Source organism: Pagrus major, chromosome 6 (genome assembly GCF_040436345.1).
Source record: "Pagrus major chromosome 6, Pma_NU_1.0".
In the NCBI taxonomy this organism is placed as follows: domain Eukaryota; kingdom Metazoa; phylum Chordata; class Actinopteri; order Spariformes; family Sparidae; genus Pagrus; species Pagrus major.
The window spans coordinates 33,232,739-33,246,061 of record NC_133220.1 but is presented as its reverse complement, the minus strand read 5'-3'; the positions used below and the strand labels follow the sequence as shown (position 1 = coordinate 33,246,061).

The following is a 13,323-nucleotide window of genomic DNA, read 5'->3' as shown; positions in this document are numbered from 1 at the left end:
TTTTTAAGATCTTTTATTGTACATAAAACTCTCATAATCCAATATGGATTTTCTTTTTTCCACAACAGTATTCTGAATGTGAAAATGTTGAAATAAGCTAAATGTTAAAGGGGCATAAAGTAATCTGTGAAATGTATCCAACTCCACTGGTCAACAACATCCCTGATAGAACTGATGGAATTTAAAGGTCCCATATTATGCCTTTTCAAGTTCAGGTTTTTATTTTGGGTGTCTACTAGTAATTATTTTTCTCATAATGTCCATTGTTGCAGCACTTCTATTTACCTTCTGCCCGAACGCTCCATTTTAGCTCCTGTCTCTGTCAGCCCCTTGATATGTTCACAGTATTTATAAAGCACCTAGACCTGCTTTCTAATCAAAAAGGCATGGAAATCTAACTTTGTTGAAATTGTGTCCCATGTCACATGCTTCATTTATCAAAGTTCAATTTTCAGCCTCAAATGTATCGTATACCAAGAAGTACAGCCTATGTTTGAGGTTTCAGGATACCTGTGTTGTGTATTGGTGCATTCTGGTGGTTTGTTTATTAACATCAATAATTTTTAAAAAACATGAGCCACTTCGTATCTTCTGGGTATTTGTGTTCAGGTGCTCATCTGTCAGCGTCATATGCATCATATGTACTGGAGCAACGAAAAAGCCCTGCAAATGTCAATACTATCGGCTTAAACATTTATTTTGACAAAATAATTTCAACTAAAGGTTCACATACTCACTTGTTCCACAGCTTTTCCATTTTTTTTCAGATGTTCTAACTATACTCTTATATACTGTACATTTGAGAATAATGCAACATTTGAGCATCTACATTTCCATGTCAATGAAGCAAAATCTATCTGCTGATAAATAGCAAGCAAGTAAGTAGAGTTTGAGTTGAGTGTTTTGTCAACTGCTGTTTCCAAGCTTACCATCTAACTCTCCTTGGCATCCTGAACGTGTTGTTAGCTACTGGCTGTTGATAAATGTAAGCTATATGGATACAGTATATTTGCCATTAACCTGCTACACTGTATGTCCATGACATGTTAAGATAAACTTATCTCATACTCATACTTCATACTTCAACACTATTCTGGTATTTACCAGATTTCTGGTGCTGAAGTAACAAAACCTTTAGCATTAGAGAGGACAAAGATTTCCCAAATATATTTTGGTCTCTTTGACCATGCTTTGACCATGCAGGCTCTGCCAAGAATTCAGAACTTCAAAATGGCACAAAATGGTGTTTATTTGCTAAAATTGGTCAAATAATAACAATAATATTAATTGTTATTATTAGAGAGAGCAGCTTCTGTATGGTTCTGTCTCAAGGAGGTGACATTGTGACCATGGCTGATCACAAATATACAAGTTTTATAAAATAGACTTTATCGTCCCAAATAGGACCATTTCTCACCATGATGTTTGCATTATCCATGCCTCTGGATGCATCTGCACAGTACACCAGATACATATACACATACAACACGTTCTATTCATACAATGATAAGACTTGCCCAGTAGTTCAGCCTCTTTCCCAAACAAGTGCTATAAATGTAATACATTAATAACAACAGTGTCCAGGTGAACCTGAAGTACTGCCTCACACCTGTTTCTCAATACAATACAGCAGAGTTACCTTCAACTGAATGTTCATTCTGAAACACAAAGCATGTTTATGTCAGTTGTATGTGTTGTCATTGCTGTCTTGAAATTAAGGTCTTGGATACATAACCACTGTTGTTGACTTATGCAATTAAAACCTTTGACATACGCAGCCTGGATGGATTTATTTACTCACGTCTGTGAAAAGGAATGACTAACTCCAACTGCTGCCAACTCAATCAACCTGATCTTCATCCATGTAGTTAACAGTCATGCACAGTGGCAGCAAAAACCTCAGGCAGCATGTTGCATCAAGATGGCACTTAAATGTTGAATCACTTTCCAATAAGTCATTTGTTTAAAATGATAATCTATCCCCCAACCTTTGCGTTAATTAATCTTTGCTTCCCTTCGTCCATTGTACAGGGTGGGGGTTTAACTGTTGTTTGTTTTGTTCATCGTTCACTGATGAACAAAGGATGAATTCATTATTTGAACCGCCACTGTGCATGACTGTACAGTGGACTGTACACTCGTTTACAGACCTCCTGGATTTAAGAGTTTTATCAACACATTTCCCAATATGTTTTATTACTAACATTATAATCTCTTATTCCTGGGTAGAACTCACATTTGCTGGCTAAACTTTGATATTATTGTAACATTACCTATCTCAAAAGGCCACATGATTGACATAAGTTCCTATGTGGTATCCTGTCTCTCCTTCACCCACTGGCTTATATACAGAACATCTGTTGACAGTGCCAGCTGTAGAAGATGGATTCAGATCCCATATTACGAAAATTGGCAATACAACAGTGTGCAAATACTCACACACACATGACAAGTAACCTACCTCAGGAAAAGTGCTAAAATATAATCAGAAAAATGTGGCCTACTTGATATAGTCTATCAATAGCCTACTCTTGGATATTATTACTGATGAAGGCCTCTGTAAAAGCAAACAAGTAGACTATGACCGTCAAATAAATGCAGTGGAGTAAAAGGTACAATTTTTCCCTCGAAAAATCTATGGTACAAATAATAGTAGGTAAGGAAGGTTAGTGCCTCAAAACTGTAATACCACTGCCTGAGTAGCTAGATTCCTCCACGAGTCCAAGCCCGAGCTGCGTTTCTAGGCAACCCCCCAAATCCCGCGAGACGAAGCGAATCATTAATGGGGAAATGGACAGTATGCTACAATGTAAGGATTAAGGATAATATAAAGAAAGTACATCCTAACATACAATGCAACATTGTGGACGAAGTAAAACGGGCAGCAAGAATGGCAGTGGCGCGGGAACTTTAAACGAGTTCTCAGCTTCTCGCGGGATTTCCTGGGTTGCCTAGCGACGGGACTCTAATCATACTAGCTACCTGTGTTCAACTCGTGTGTGCTCTTTTCTCGCCGAATTAACGTATGTTGGTGTCGTTATGTTTTTAAAGTTTGAACACTAGAAAAACGGCAAATTCCACTAAATAATGGCTACTGTTGTTGCACAGTCCCATTTCATCTTCGGTCTGCGGACAGGTGTGAGTAACAATTTGTGTTTCTTCGATGAGCACACTGTAGTTTTCCCCGGCGGAAACAACTGTGTGTGCTACAACACCGTCCAAAGAACTCAGAGGTTCATTCAAGGTGAGCTAAATGTTTGTGAAGTGTTAGGCAACTTCTCGGAAACTGTCCAACTCATTTTAAGGAGTTTAAGTAACTTTACCTTGCTAATATTGATTCCGTTAGTGACGTCCTGTTTATATCATGTGGAATAAAAAAACAAAAACGAAATTCCTCTTATTTGTTGTGTCAGTGATTTCCATTCGTGTGGTCTCCACAGGCGCAGAGAAAAGCCAGGGCATGCGTGCTCTGGCCATCAGTGCCAATCGGCGTTACCTGGCAGTGTCAGAGTGTGGTGAGAGGGCCACCATCACAGTGTTCGACCTGCAGCATGAGCAGGGCAGAAAGAGAAAGGTTCTGACTGTAGGTGACACGCCTGTTCAAGAGGTTGTATGCATGGCTTTCTCTCCTGACTCCAAGTACCTAATAGGCCAAACAGGTGGTCCAGAGTGGATGCTAATCTTCTGGCTGTGGGAAAAACAGAAAGTCCTGGCAACAGTGAAGACCACTAACACAAATAATCCTGTTATCCAGGTGAGTCATCCATGCTGTTTCAACGCAGCCACAGCTCCTGTAAGTGCAATCGTGCATGGCCTGAGCATTTTATATTATTTTGTTGATGTTCCTTCAGGTCAGCTTCAACCCTTACAACAACACGCAGCTCTGTGTGAGTGGAACTGGTGTGCTCAAGCTGTTCCGCTACACAGAGGGAGCCCTGAAACAGAGCAGCTTCGCCAAGGTGGAGTCCATCAACTTTCTGTGTCATACCTGGATGAAGGGGGAACGTGTCATCGCTGGGACAGACACAGGCAGGCTTTTGGTGTTTGAGTCTGGTGACCTGCGAAGAGAGATAAGTACAGCTTCTAAAGCTGTGCAGGAACCGTCTGACAGGTCAGAAGATGGACCACATGAATACTGTGTCAACATTATTTATTCACAGATTGTTTTATATACTCATAGGTCACATACAGTAAATGTGTAGCGTAGGCAAGATACACGTTTAGGCTAGCTATGGTGAAAGTCAATTACTGCAAAAATGAGCACTTTGCTGTGAGTAAACTGAGAAGTAATGTGTGGAGATTTTGAAAAGTAAACATTATTTACTTTGCTGAAGCAAAATACAGTGTCATTACATTTGGTAAAGGGTGCATACATCAGATCGGCAATACATCATCCTTAGACTTTCTCAGACTTAGACTTTATTATCCCAAGGGGAAATTCTGTTTCACAGCACCGTACCCGTCAGACAGACAGTACATACAACTGACATTATACAAAAACAGTACATACAAGAGCACACTGTAAAAAACACACAGTATCAAGTTCTCCAGAGTAGGCTCTCTTCGCCACACCCCCATTTTGGGGAAAGCAGTTCCCGTTCCTGCATACTGTAGATGGCATCAGTGTGAGCACTTCAAACATGTCTGTTTAAATAAATAACGTCATGCTGAGGAGTTTCTGTGTAGTTAACAATGCACTAACAATAAAGTAAAAACAAATGATCTCCTAATTCAGTCATCACCATTCAGTAAAATGCATATATCTATAATCCTTGCCATATACTCAGTTGTCCATTCATGTATTTATATTAAACATGACCTAGATTTAAACTCAAATAGAACAGAGATTAAAAAAGTAAATGTCACTGTGTTGAACTACATTCACCAGCTTAAAGAAGAATCATGACTGCACAAAAACAATTCAAAACTTTTCTGGATTTTAGTCCAATCATTTTCACACATGGATTGGCCACCACAGATTCCAGACTTAAACCCTATTGACAATCTTTGGGATGTGCTGGAGAAGACTTTACGCGGCGGCCCAACTCTCCCATCATCAATACAAGATCTTGGTGAAAATTTAATGCAACTCTGGCGGGAAATAAATGTTGTAACTTTGCACAAGCTTATCAAAACGATGCCACAGCGAATGCATGCCGCAATCAAAGCTAAAGGCTGTCCAACGAAATATTAGAGAGTATGACTTTTTTTTTTTGGCCGGGCAGTGTCATTGAAGATTGATCAAATTAATCTTTTGGATATATCTAACATTTTCCATGTTGGGCAGAGTGGACATGAACTTGACTTAGTGTCTTTGGATCATTTATAAACTAATTTAACTCTGATGGTTTTCTATTTGTTTAATTTCGTACAGCTATTTTACATTTAAGTCAATGGCGAGTTTGGTTTGTCTTCCCCCAAAAGGGGGCGGGAACGTGTGGAAAGCCGAGGTTCCTGGATGTGCCCGTCTGATGTATAATAACTTGTTTAGACCTTAAAATGAAGCGTTAAGTACGTAGACTTGACACAGGACTTCAGAGTCAAGACTTGAGACCAAACGCCAATAATTATTCTATTTGTTGTTAACTATTAAAATAAATTCTAACTACTTTAATTCATTAATTCACTTCACAGACAATTGGAGATGAAGAAGATCAAAGACACTGACATGGATAAAGATCCCAATGCGCCTCGCATCACAGCGATTCTGTCCTACTCCAAGGGCTTTGCATGCTCTTTGGGCCTCGGCACAGTCTGTCTTTTTGAAAAACAAGAGGAGGACACTTACAGAAGAATCAGGGAGATACGGGTAAATATGTTAATGCAGGAAACAGTGGTACTGCAGGCTCTGTGTGTGTTTCAAAGTGATCACATATGTATTCTTTTCCGTCAGATCCCTTCAGACCCATACAGCAGTGAGCTGAGTCTGGCTGAGAGCCAGGAGATTGACACCATGTGCATCAGTCCAGCAGAAGAGACTCTGGCCATCAGCACAGACAGAGGACAGCTGTACAGCTGCAGCCTGTCCTCTGTGGAGATGAACAAGGTAGAACAGTCACTTCTACCAGCCCCACCACTGATAGTGTTTAATTAGTGCTGTGTTGAAAAAAACACGCAGCCCCCTCAGTGGGACACAGGTACAGTAGAGTGCCAGGGCAGGAGGTTTGATCAAAAACGCAGGGTTGTCCCTAGTCTTCTTTCATTGTCCTTCTTTTGCTCATGTTGCACTAAAACATCTTCGACTTTAGATCCTTAATGTTGATCCTCAGATGTTTGTACCTCTGTCTATCAGGAGGAACACGCACATTTTGAGTTCTTGTCGCAGTCCTTCCACTCTAAGTCCATCACTGGTTTGTCCGTCTGCATTCAAAAGCCCCTCATAGCCACCTGCTCTCTTGACCACTCTGTCCGCATCTGGAACTATGAAACAAAGTAAGAGACAAAATCACACCCTGCTATGTTATCTATGTCATATTATGTAATGTATTGACTTAATCTCTCCTCACAATCGGAGGCATCATTTCTTGAGTCCTACACATATAAAGTGGGCTCATGTATTTTAGACTGCATGTTAAAGTTTGCTTGTTCTGCTTTAGAGGCCTAGTGATCAAACACTGCTACTAAAAAAAAGGATTTGGCAAAGTTACTGATCAAGTTGCGTTCAGCATTATTTATGTACTCAGAAACCAAATGGTAGTCAACACAGTGCCTACGTAAGTCTAGCATGTTAAGGACCACTGTGTCTCGTCATTGCCTCTGTCTGTGAATTGTCCCCAGAGTGTTGGAGCTATACAAAGAGTTCCAGGAGGAGGCGCACAGCATTGCTCTGCACCCCACTGGCCTCTTCATCCTGGTGGGCTTTTCAGACAAACTCAGGCTGATGAACCTGCTCATCGATGACATCCGCAGCTTCAAGGAGTTCACTGTGCGCAGCTGCAGAGACGTGGGTTCATTCAATATGTCTAAATTGCTGACGTCACATTCACATTATTCACTTTTCAGCCATTTTTATCAACTTCTCTTTCCACACCTTAGTGTGCTTTTAGCCATGGTGGCCACATGTTTGCAGCTGTCAATGGAAATGTCATCCACATCTACTCCGTCACCTCTTTTGAGAACATCCTCAATCTGAAGGGCCACAATGGAAAGGTGAGTCAGGCAGGAGAGCGTATCATACAACATGTGGAATAGGTCAGAGACTGGTCATATTTGTCAAACCATTGGGCAGTGGTAACAATGCTCCAAAAACCTATAGTACAAATACAGTATGAACTTTTTTGCAGGTGCGTGGCATTGAATGGAGCCTGGACGACAGCCGGCTGGTGTCATGTGGAATGGAGGGCGCGGTGTACGAGTGGAACACACAGACTGGCAAGCGTGACTCTGAGAGCGTCCTCAACTCCTGCAGCTACACAGATGTTGCCTTCTCTTCAGACTGCAAGACCATCCTGGCTGTAGGGACAGACCTTACACTGAAGGAGATCCAGGACTGTCAAGTCAGTACTGAATGAGTGGGAGTGCAATGAGCTTAACATATTGTTCATAGAGGAGGGACATTTTAGGATATGAGACTTTTTTTTCACCTGCATTTTACCTAAAGCGGTTGCCAGTGCAAAACATCTGCATTAATTTGGAGGTGTGCTTGTGTCCACTTGACTGCAAGTCCATTCCAAGTTCATTTTAGCTCTGTTTTGCTCTCCATGAGTTGATTTTGCTTGTTTTAAAGTATCACAAGCCAAAATGTTTGGGAACCACCAGTTGATGTTGAATCATGGTGACTGACATTTTTTAATTTAAAAATAAAAAATATCATACTCATCTACTCATGCTCATATATAATGATTTATTGTTTTGCCAGAAATGCTGTGTTACCACCTGGCTCAAGGATGGCAACAAGAAGGGAGGCCACACACAGACATCTTAAGCAAACAGTAATTTATTTAACTCAAACCAAGATAAAGGTTAACTAATTAGTGGGAGGTGTACAATAGGAAAGGTATCAGTGGTGTTAGCAGTGTGTGGATGAGTGAAGATATGGTGTATTGTGTGTTGTCAAGTGCATCAAACCAAACAAAGGAATAAGAGGCTGAGGGCCCTGCTGCAGGCCCAGATGAGAGAGAGCCACACCCCTAAAGGCAGTCCTTATATGTACTCTGGAAGCCCAGCCCAGAAAGGCAGGTACAGGCAGACGACCCTCCCAGCTCCACCTATATCTGCAAAAAACAGTCAGAGCATGTCAGATCACCAGGCAGAGTGGGAGGGGTCATCACATGCTGCAATATCACATATTAAGATGCAAATACCACAAACCAAATAATTCAACTGTGAAACTGTATCCATTGCTAAGACGCTGGAAAGAACAAGGAATTGATTGGGTAACTAAATCAGTCAAGGCCATAACCCTCTTTTTGGAATAGCATAATATCCTTTTTTATTTGTGCAACATATGAAATATGTACTCAATTTGTCACTCAATAAAATGAAACTTTCAAAAAAGTTAATTATCACTTATTGATAATTATCATTGTTGTAATTGTGGCAATGAAAGTGCAGGATTATATCCTGTAATGTATATCTTGGTCATTGGTTCCACAGGTCCTGAGGGAGGTTCCTCCTGATGAGGTAGCTCACACTGCTGTGGCGGTGTCTCACTCTGGGAGAGTTGTCTTCACCGGGACTTCCAGTGGAACTATCAGAGCCGTTAAATACCCGTTACCACTCCAGAAGGACTGGATCATGTACCAGGCTCACTGTGGCCCCATCACCAAGGTTGGTCTAAATGTTGATGCACAAACTAACCTGTCAGAGAGGCAGAAATCCTTCACCATTAAATGTGAATGGAATACTGAGAAATTGTAGAGCTAAAAATTCTCTCATGTCAACCTTTATATAACTAAAAAAATGAGTCCACTGACTAACTTTGTTCTCAGATGGTGATCACGTTTGACCATCAGTTCCTGCTGACAGTGTCTGAAGATGGCTGCCTGCTGATGTGGAAGATCATCGATAAGGAGGGCAGAGGACTGATGAGCAACAGGCAGATCATCCACACCGAAGAGATCCTCGTCACCAAGTCAGACCTGGAGGAGAAGGTCTGTGTGTATGTTTGAGTTAGCCATTAGACAGAGCTGGATTGGTGACATGGAAAAAGACACATAATAGTAATCAGTAATCACATAGCAATAGATGAGTAACACATAGGGACATGCATCATGATTATTCAGCCCTGTGTTCCTGTTTGTCTGTGTGTTGCAGAACCAGAACATGCTGGAGCTGAAGATGCGTCTGGAGGAGCTGCAGATGGAGAATGAGTACCAGCTCCGTCTGAAGGACATGAACTACAATGAGAAGATGAAAGAGCTTTCTGACAAGTTTACCCAGCAAATAGAATCTCTGAAATCACACCAACAGGTCTGCTGATCACCTACTAGAGAGCTCAAGATCTAACCTCACAGTTTATAGTCAAAATGTCTCCCAGAAACCAACAATGTCTATTTCATTACTATGTCTCAATTTCTTGCATTAACATTACTTGATTACTTTCTAGTCTCACGTTTTTAAAGAATTAAGAAAATAATAGACACCCTATTTACCTTTGCCCATGAATAGAATGTATAACTCAAGGCCTTCATTTTCTATTCATAACATTTTTCTACCTTTAGGCCATGAAGATTGAAATGGAGAAGCAGGAGTGTGAGCACCAGAAGAGTTCCGCAGAGGTCACGCTGAAACACTCAAAAGAGCTGAAGGATTTAGGTAAGTAGAGGATAGGATCACAATCGGCAAAACCCAGGGACAGTGTCTTTGTTTCTACAAGGATCAATCGATCCGTTTGTCTGTCCATCAATCAATCATACACAGAGCTGTCCTACAGCCAGAAGCTGATGGTGGAGCACGAGAGGTACCAGGATCTTCAGCAAAAATATCAAAGAATGCAAGAAGACTATGAGGAGCAGTTGAAGGCTGCAGAGGAGAGCAGAGTCCAAGGCCTGAAGGAGCAGATGCAGCTCTATGAGGCCAAACTGCAGGAGAAGACTCAGCTGCTGGCTCAGGTTGGTCGGGACGAGCTGATAATGACGTATAAAGGACAGGGACGCCACATGAAACCAGTGAGTTCTCATATAAACTTTCATTTGTGCAGTGTCAGGAGGATGCACAGCAGCAGATCTGTGAGTTTAAAGAGATCATAAAGCAAGTAGAGCAGGATGAGGAGAGGAAGATCCACGACATCCAAATCAAGTATGAGAGGAAACTGCACACCGAGAAAGAGACCAACATGAACCTGAAAGGAGAAACTAGTATCATGACACAAAAGGTGAGCAAATTATTTTTAAAATGTATTTCTCCCCTTCTGTCTCTCATGTAATCTCCTACTCTTTGTGTGTTTTCTTCCTTTTCGGTGGATGATTGCTTGATCACAGTTCTACAGTCTGCAGAGACAGATTGATGACAGGTGCACAGACATAAACAAGCTGAAGCAGGAGCGGCAGAGGCTGCTGGGGTTGATCCGTTCATTGGAGAGCGACATCGAGGACCTGAAGCGGCAGATCTCTGGACACGAAAAGACCAACCAGGACAAGGTGGCTGAGATCAGGGCTTCAACATTTTACATTAAAAATGATTAAACTAAAATGCAGAAAATTGTTTTTGTGCGGTCACGACTCAACACAGTGACATTTACTTTTTAATCTCTGTTCTATTTGAGTTTAAATCTAGGTCACGTTTAATATAATACATGAATGGACAACTGAGTATAGGATTATAGATATGTGCATTTTACTTAGACTAGAGCTGCAACAATTAGTCAATTGATATACATAAACACATAGAACTTAGATCATAAGAACCTAATGGTAGGTTGTTGGATCCTGGAGTGGCTCTTCAAATGAGATATTATATCATTTAATTTACACCAACTGACTGCTTTTGGGTTGGTGGACAGATACCTCCTTATGTTTTTTTTTTTTACAATTTCTCAGACTGGTGATCATGTCCTACTGCTTGTCTTAACAATATTAAATATTGTTAATTGTAGTAGGTCAACACAGAAAAAACTTCTTCAAAACCTTTTAATTCCCTTCACACACACAGGACAAGACTATCTCCAGCTTGAAGAAGAAGAACCAGGAACTGGAGAAGTTGAGGTTTGTTCTTGACTTCCAGTTAAATGAGTTGAAGAAACAGACTGAGCCTCAACAAGATGACATCAGCGAGAAGAAGGAGCGCATCCAAAAGGTCTCTGTGTATTTGTAAGGGATATAGTCAGTTTTCATTAAAGTATTCACTAAAACAATGAACACTTCAACAGCTTACAACTTTTTAATTTAATTTAGTTTTATGTAGTGAAGTCAAAGATGCTAATGGAGAGATAATGAGCTGTTTTAAAATGCAGTTCATCCTGTTTTTGATCATATTATTGAAACATAATGATGAAACATGTTGAAATAAAGGGAATCTCCAGTATCAACATTTAAAACCACACTTAGACACAGCTGTTATCTCTCAGTACTGTATGCCAATATGATAAACCTTTTGCTTGTAAGGATAAAGCGTCTCTGGTGTTGTCTCTAGTGTTGACAGTGATGTGCTGTTTCCACTGTTTAACAGCTGGAGGAGGAGCTGGTGCAAATCGACAAGAGCAACACTCAGCTGAGGCTCACTGTCTCTGACCTGAGGCTCAAAGTGAGGGCCAGAAACAAGGAGGTGCATAAGGAGATGCAGAAAGTGAGCACACACCGAACACCTGTTTTCTATACTGCGCAACATATTCTGATTACAGTACACACGCTGTTCCAGCTTTTATACGTTTTGATTAGATGACTGGAGTGTGTCATAGAGCTCAAAGGCTGATGTGTGACAGATGTTCACATTTAATTAAACTCTGATAGGTGTTTAATTTACATTTTCATACTCACAATTAAAATACCAGTGTTGTTCTGTGGCACTCAATTTGCCGTTCTTTCACATCACATAAAATATGGACAACTGTAGCCCCATTCACACTGCCTTTTAAAGGAGGGACTATTGCACTGATATTCTGCCAAATGGAGGTACAGTTTCGTTACGCCTCTGATCCGCCATCAGAGGTAGTAACAGCCACAACAGAGGTCAATCGACCTACAATGTTTAAAAAGGAGGGTAACAGAGCCTTTTCACAGCAGACATTTTGACACACCAAAGCACGAAAAGCCTGGGTGTACATAATAACATTACTGTGGGTGTGCACAATACCAGAAAAAGAAATCCCTTCCTTCTGATGGGGGACCGAAACATTAGGTTTAGCTTAACTAAACAAATTATTTATGAAATAGCTTTAAGAATCTGTTCTCAGCAGGAACAATTAGTAGGCAATAACCATTTTGATGTACACAAGCAGAAGGTAGACTTAAAATAAATGTGAACCTTTCACATCTTCTGTTGCCAGGCAAAAGATTTGGAGACACATCTTCAGCGGCTCAAGTCAGACCTCCATAATTGTGTGGGCTTCATACAGGAGCCGATGAAACTAAAGGACAGTGTGCAGATGATCTATTCCCGCTACGTGCCGCAGGCTAATGGGGTGAGTGGTTCCTGTAGTGTAGTAGATGCTGAGAGTTCAATGCACCAGCAACCACTCACTGTGAGTGTGCTGTATGAGGTTTAACTTCCAGCTGGAGTCATTCTCTCCGCCCTACTCACAAACAGACTAATTGAGAGATGTAATTTAAATACAGTGTAAAAAATGCAGGGAATTTACAAATGTGTGTGTATGTGCTGTTTCCAAGGTGGAGTGTAGTGTGGATGAGGATATTCAGAGGGCGTTCTGTCGCCAGCGTGATCACCTAGAGAGGACTGTTAACAGTCTGAAGATGAGGCTGGCCAAATCTGCTGAGGAGCATGACAGAGTCTATGTCAAGATCATGAAGGTAAGTCAGAAAGCAGAGAACATTGCATGGACAATTCCTCTGACCACTCATTAGAGATTCTGTCTTATGTTTGTTAAAATTATTGAAACAATCTGACTCTAATAGGCATGGCCTTCAGTATTTCTCCCTGTGATGTAAGTCATGATATTGGTCTACTCTGCAGGAGAATGTGACTCTGATCACTGAAATCAATGAGCTGCGTAAGGAGCTGCTTTCAGAGAGGACTCGGGTCAAAGAGTACAAAGCTCAGCTGGCCACAGTCAAGAAGTCCAGCAAGTCCCGTCCTAACTCAGAAGATGGAGCCAAAAAGGAGCCCAACCATGAACAGGTCAATTAAGAATAGAAAAAACACAAGGCTGAACCTAAATCAGAGGGAAACCCACCACCTGGAGCAGGAGTGGTCGTAGCCCTCAAGCGA

At 41.1% G+C, this 13,323-nt stretch overlaps 1 protein-coding gene across 1 annotated transcript; it reads left to right on the top strand.

The window, feature by feature from the left end:
- Positions 1-3,087: 3,087 nt before the first annotated feature.
- Positions 3,088-13,242, top strand: cfap57 (cilia and flagella associated protein 57). Its single transcript, XM_073469104.1, is given in 21 exon segments — positions 3,088-3,244; positions 3,441-3,754; positions 3,852-4,111; positions 5,635-5,809; positions 5,894-6,095; positions 6,270-6,432; positions 6,778-6,943; positions 7,036-7,149; positions 7,284-7,496; positions 8,596-8,769; positions 8,931-9,092; positions 9,256-9,411; positions 9,663-9,756; positions 9,862-10,052; positions 10,142-10,315; positions 10,422-10,580; positions 11,092-11,235; positions 11,608-11,724; positions 12,425-12,559; positions 12,765-12,905; positions 13,069-13,242. Coding segments are annotated over 21 exon segments (3,585 nt in total).
- The last annotated feature ends 81 nt before the right edge of the window (positions 13,243-13,323 follow it).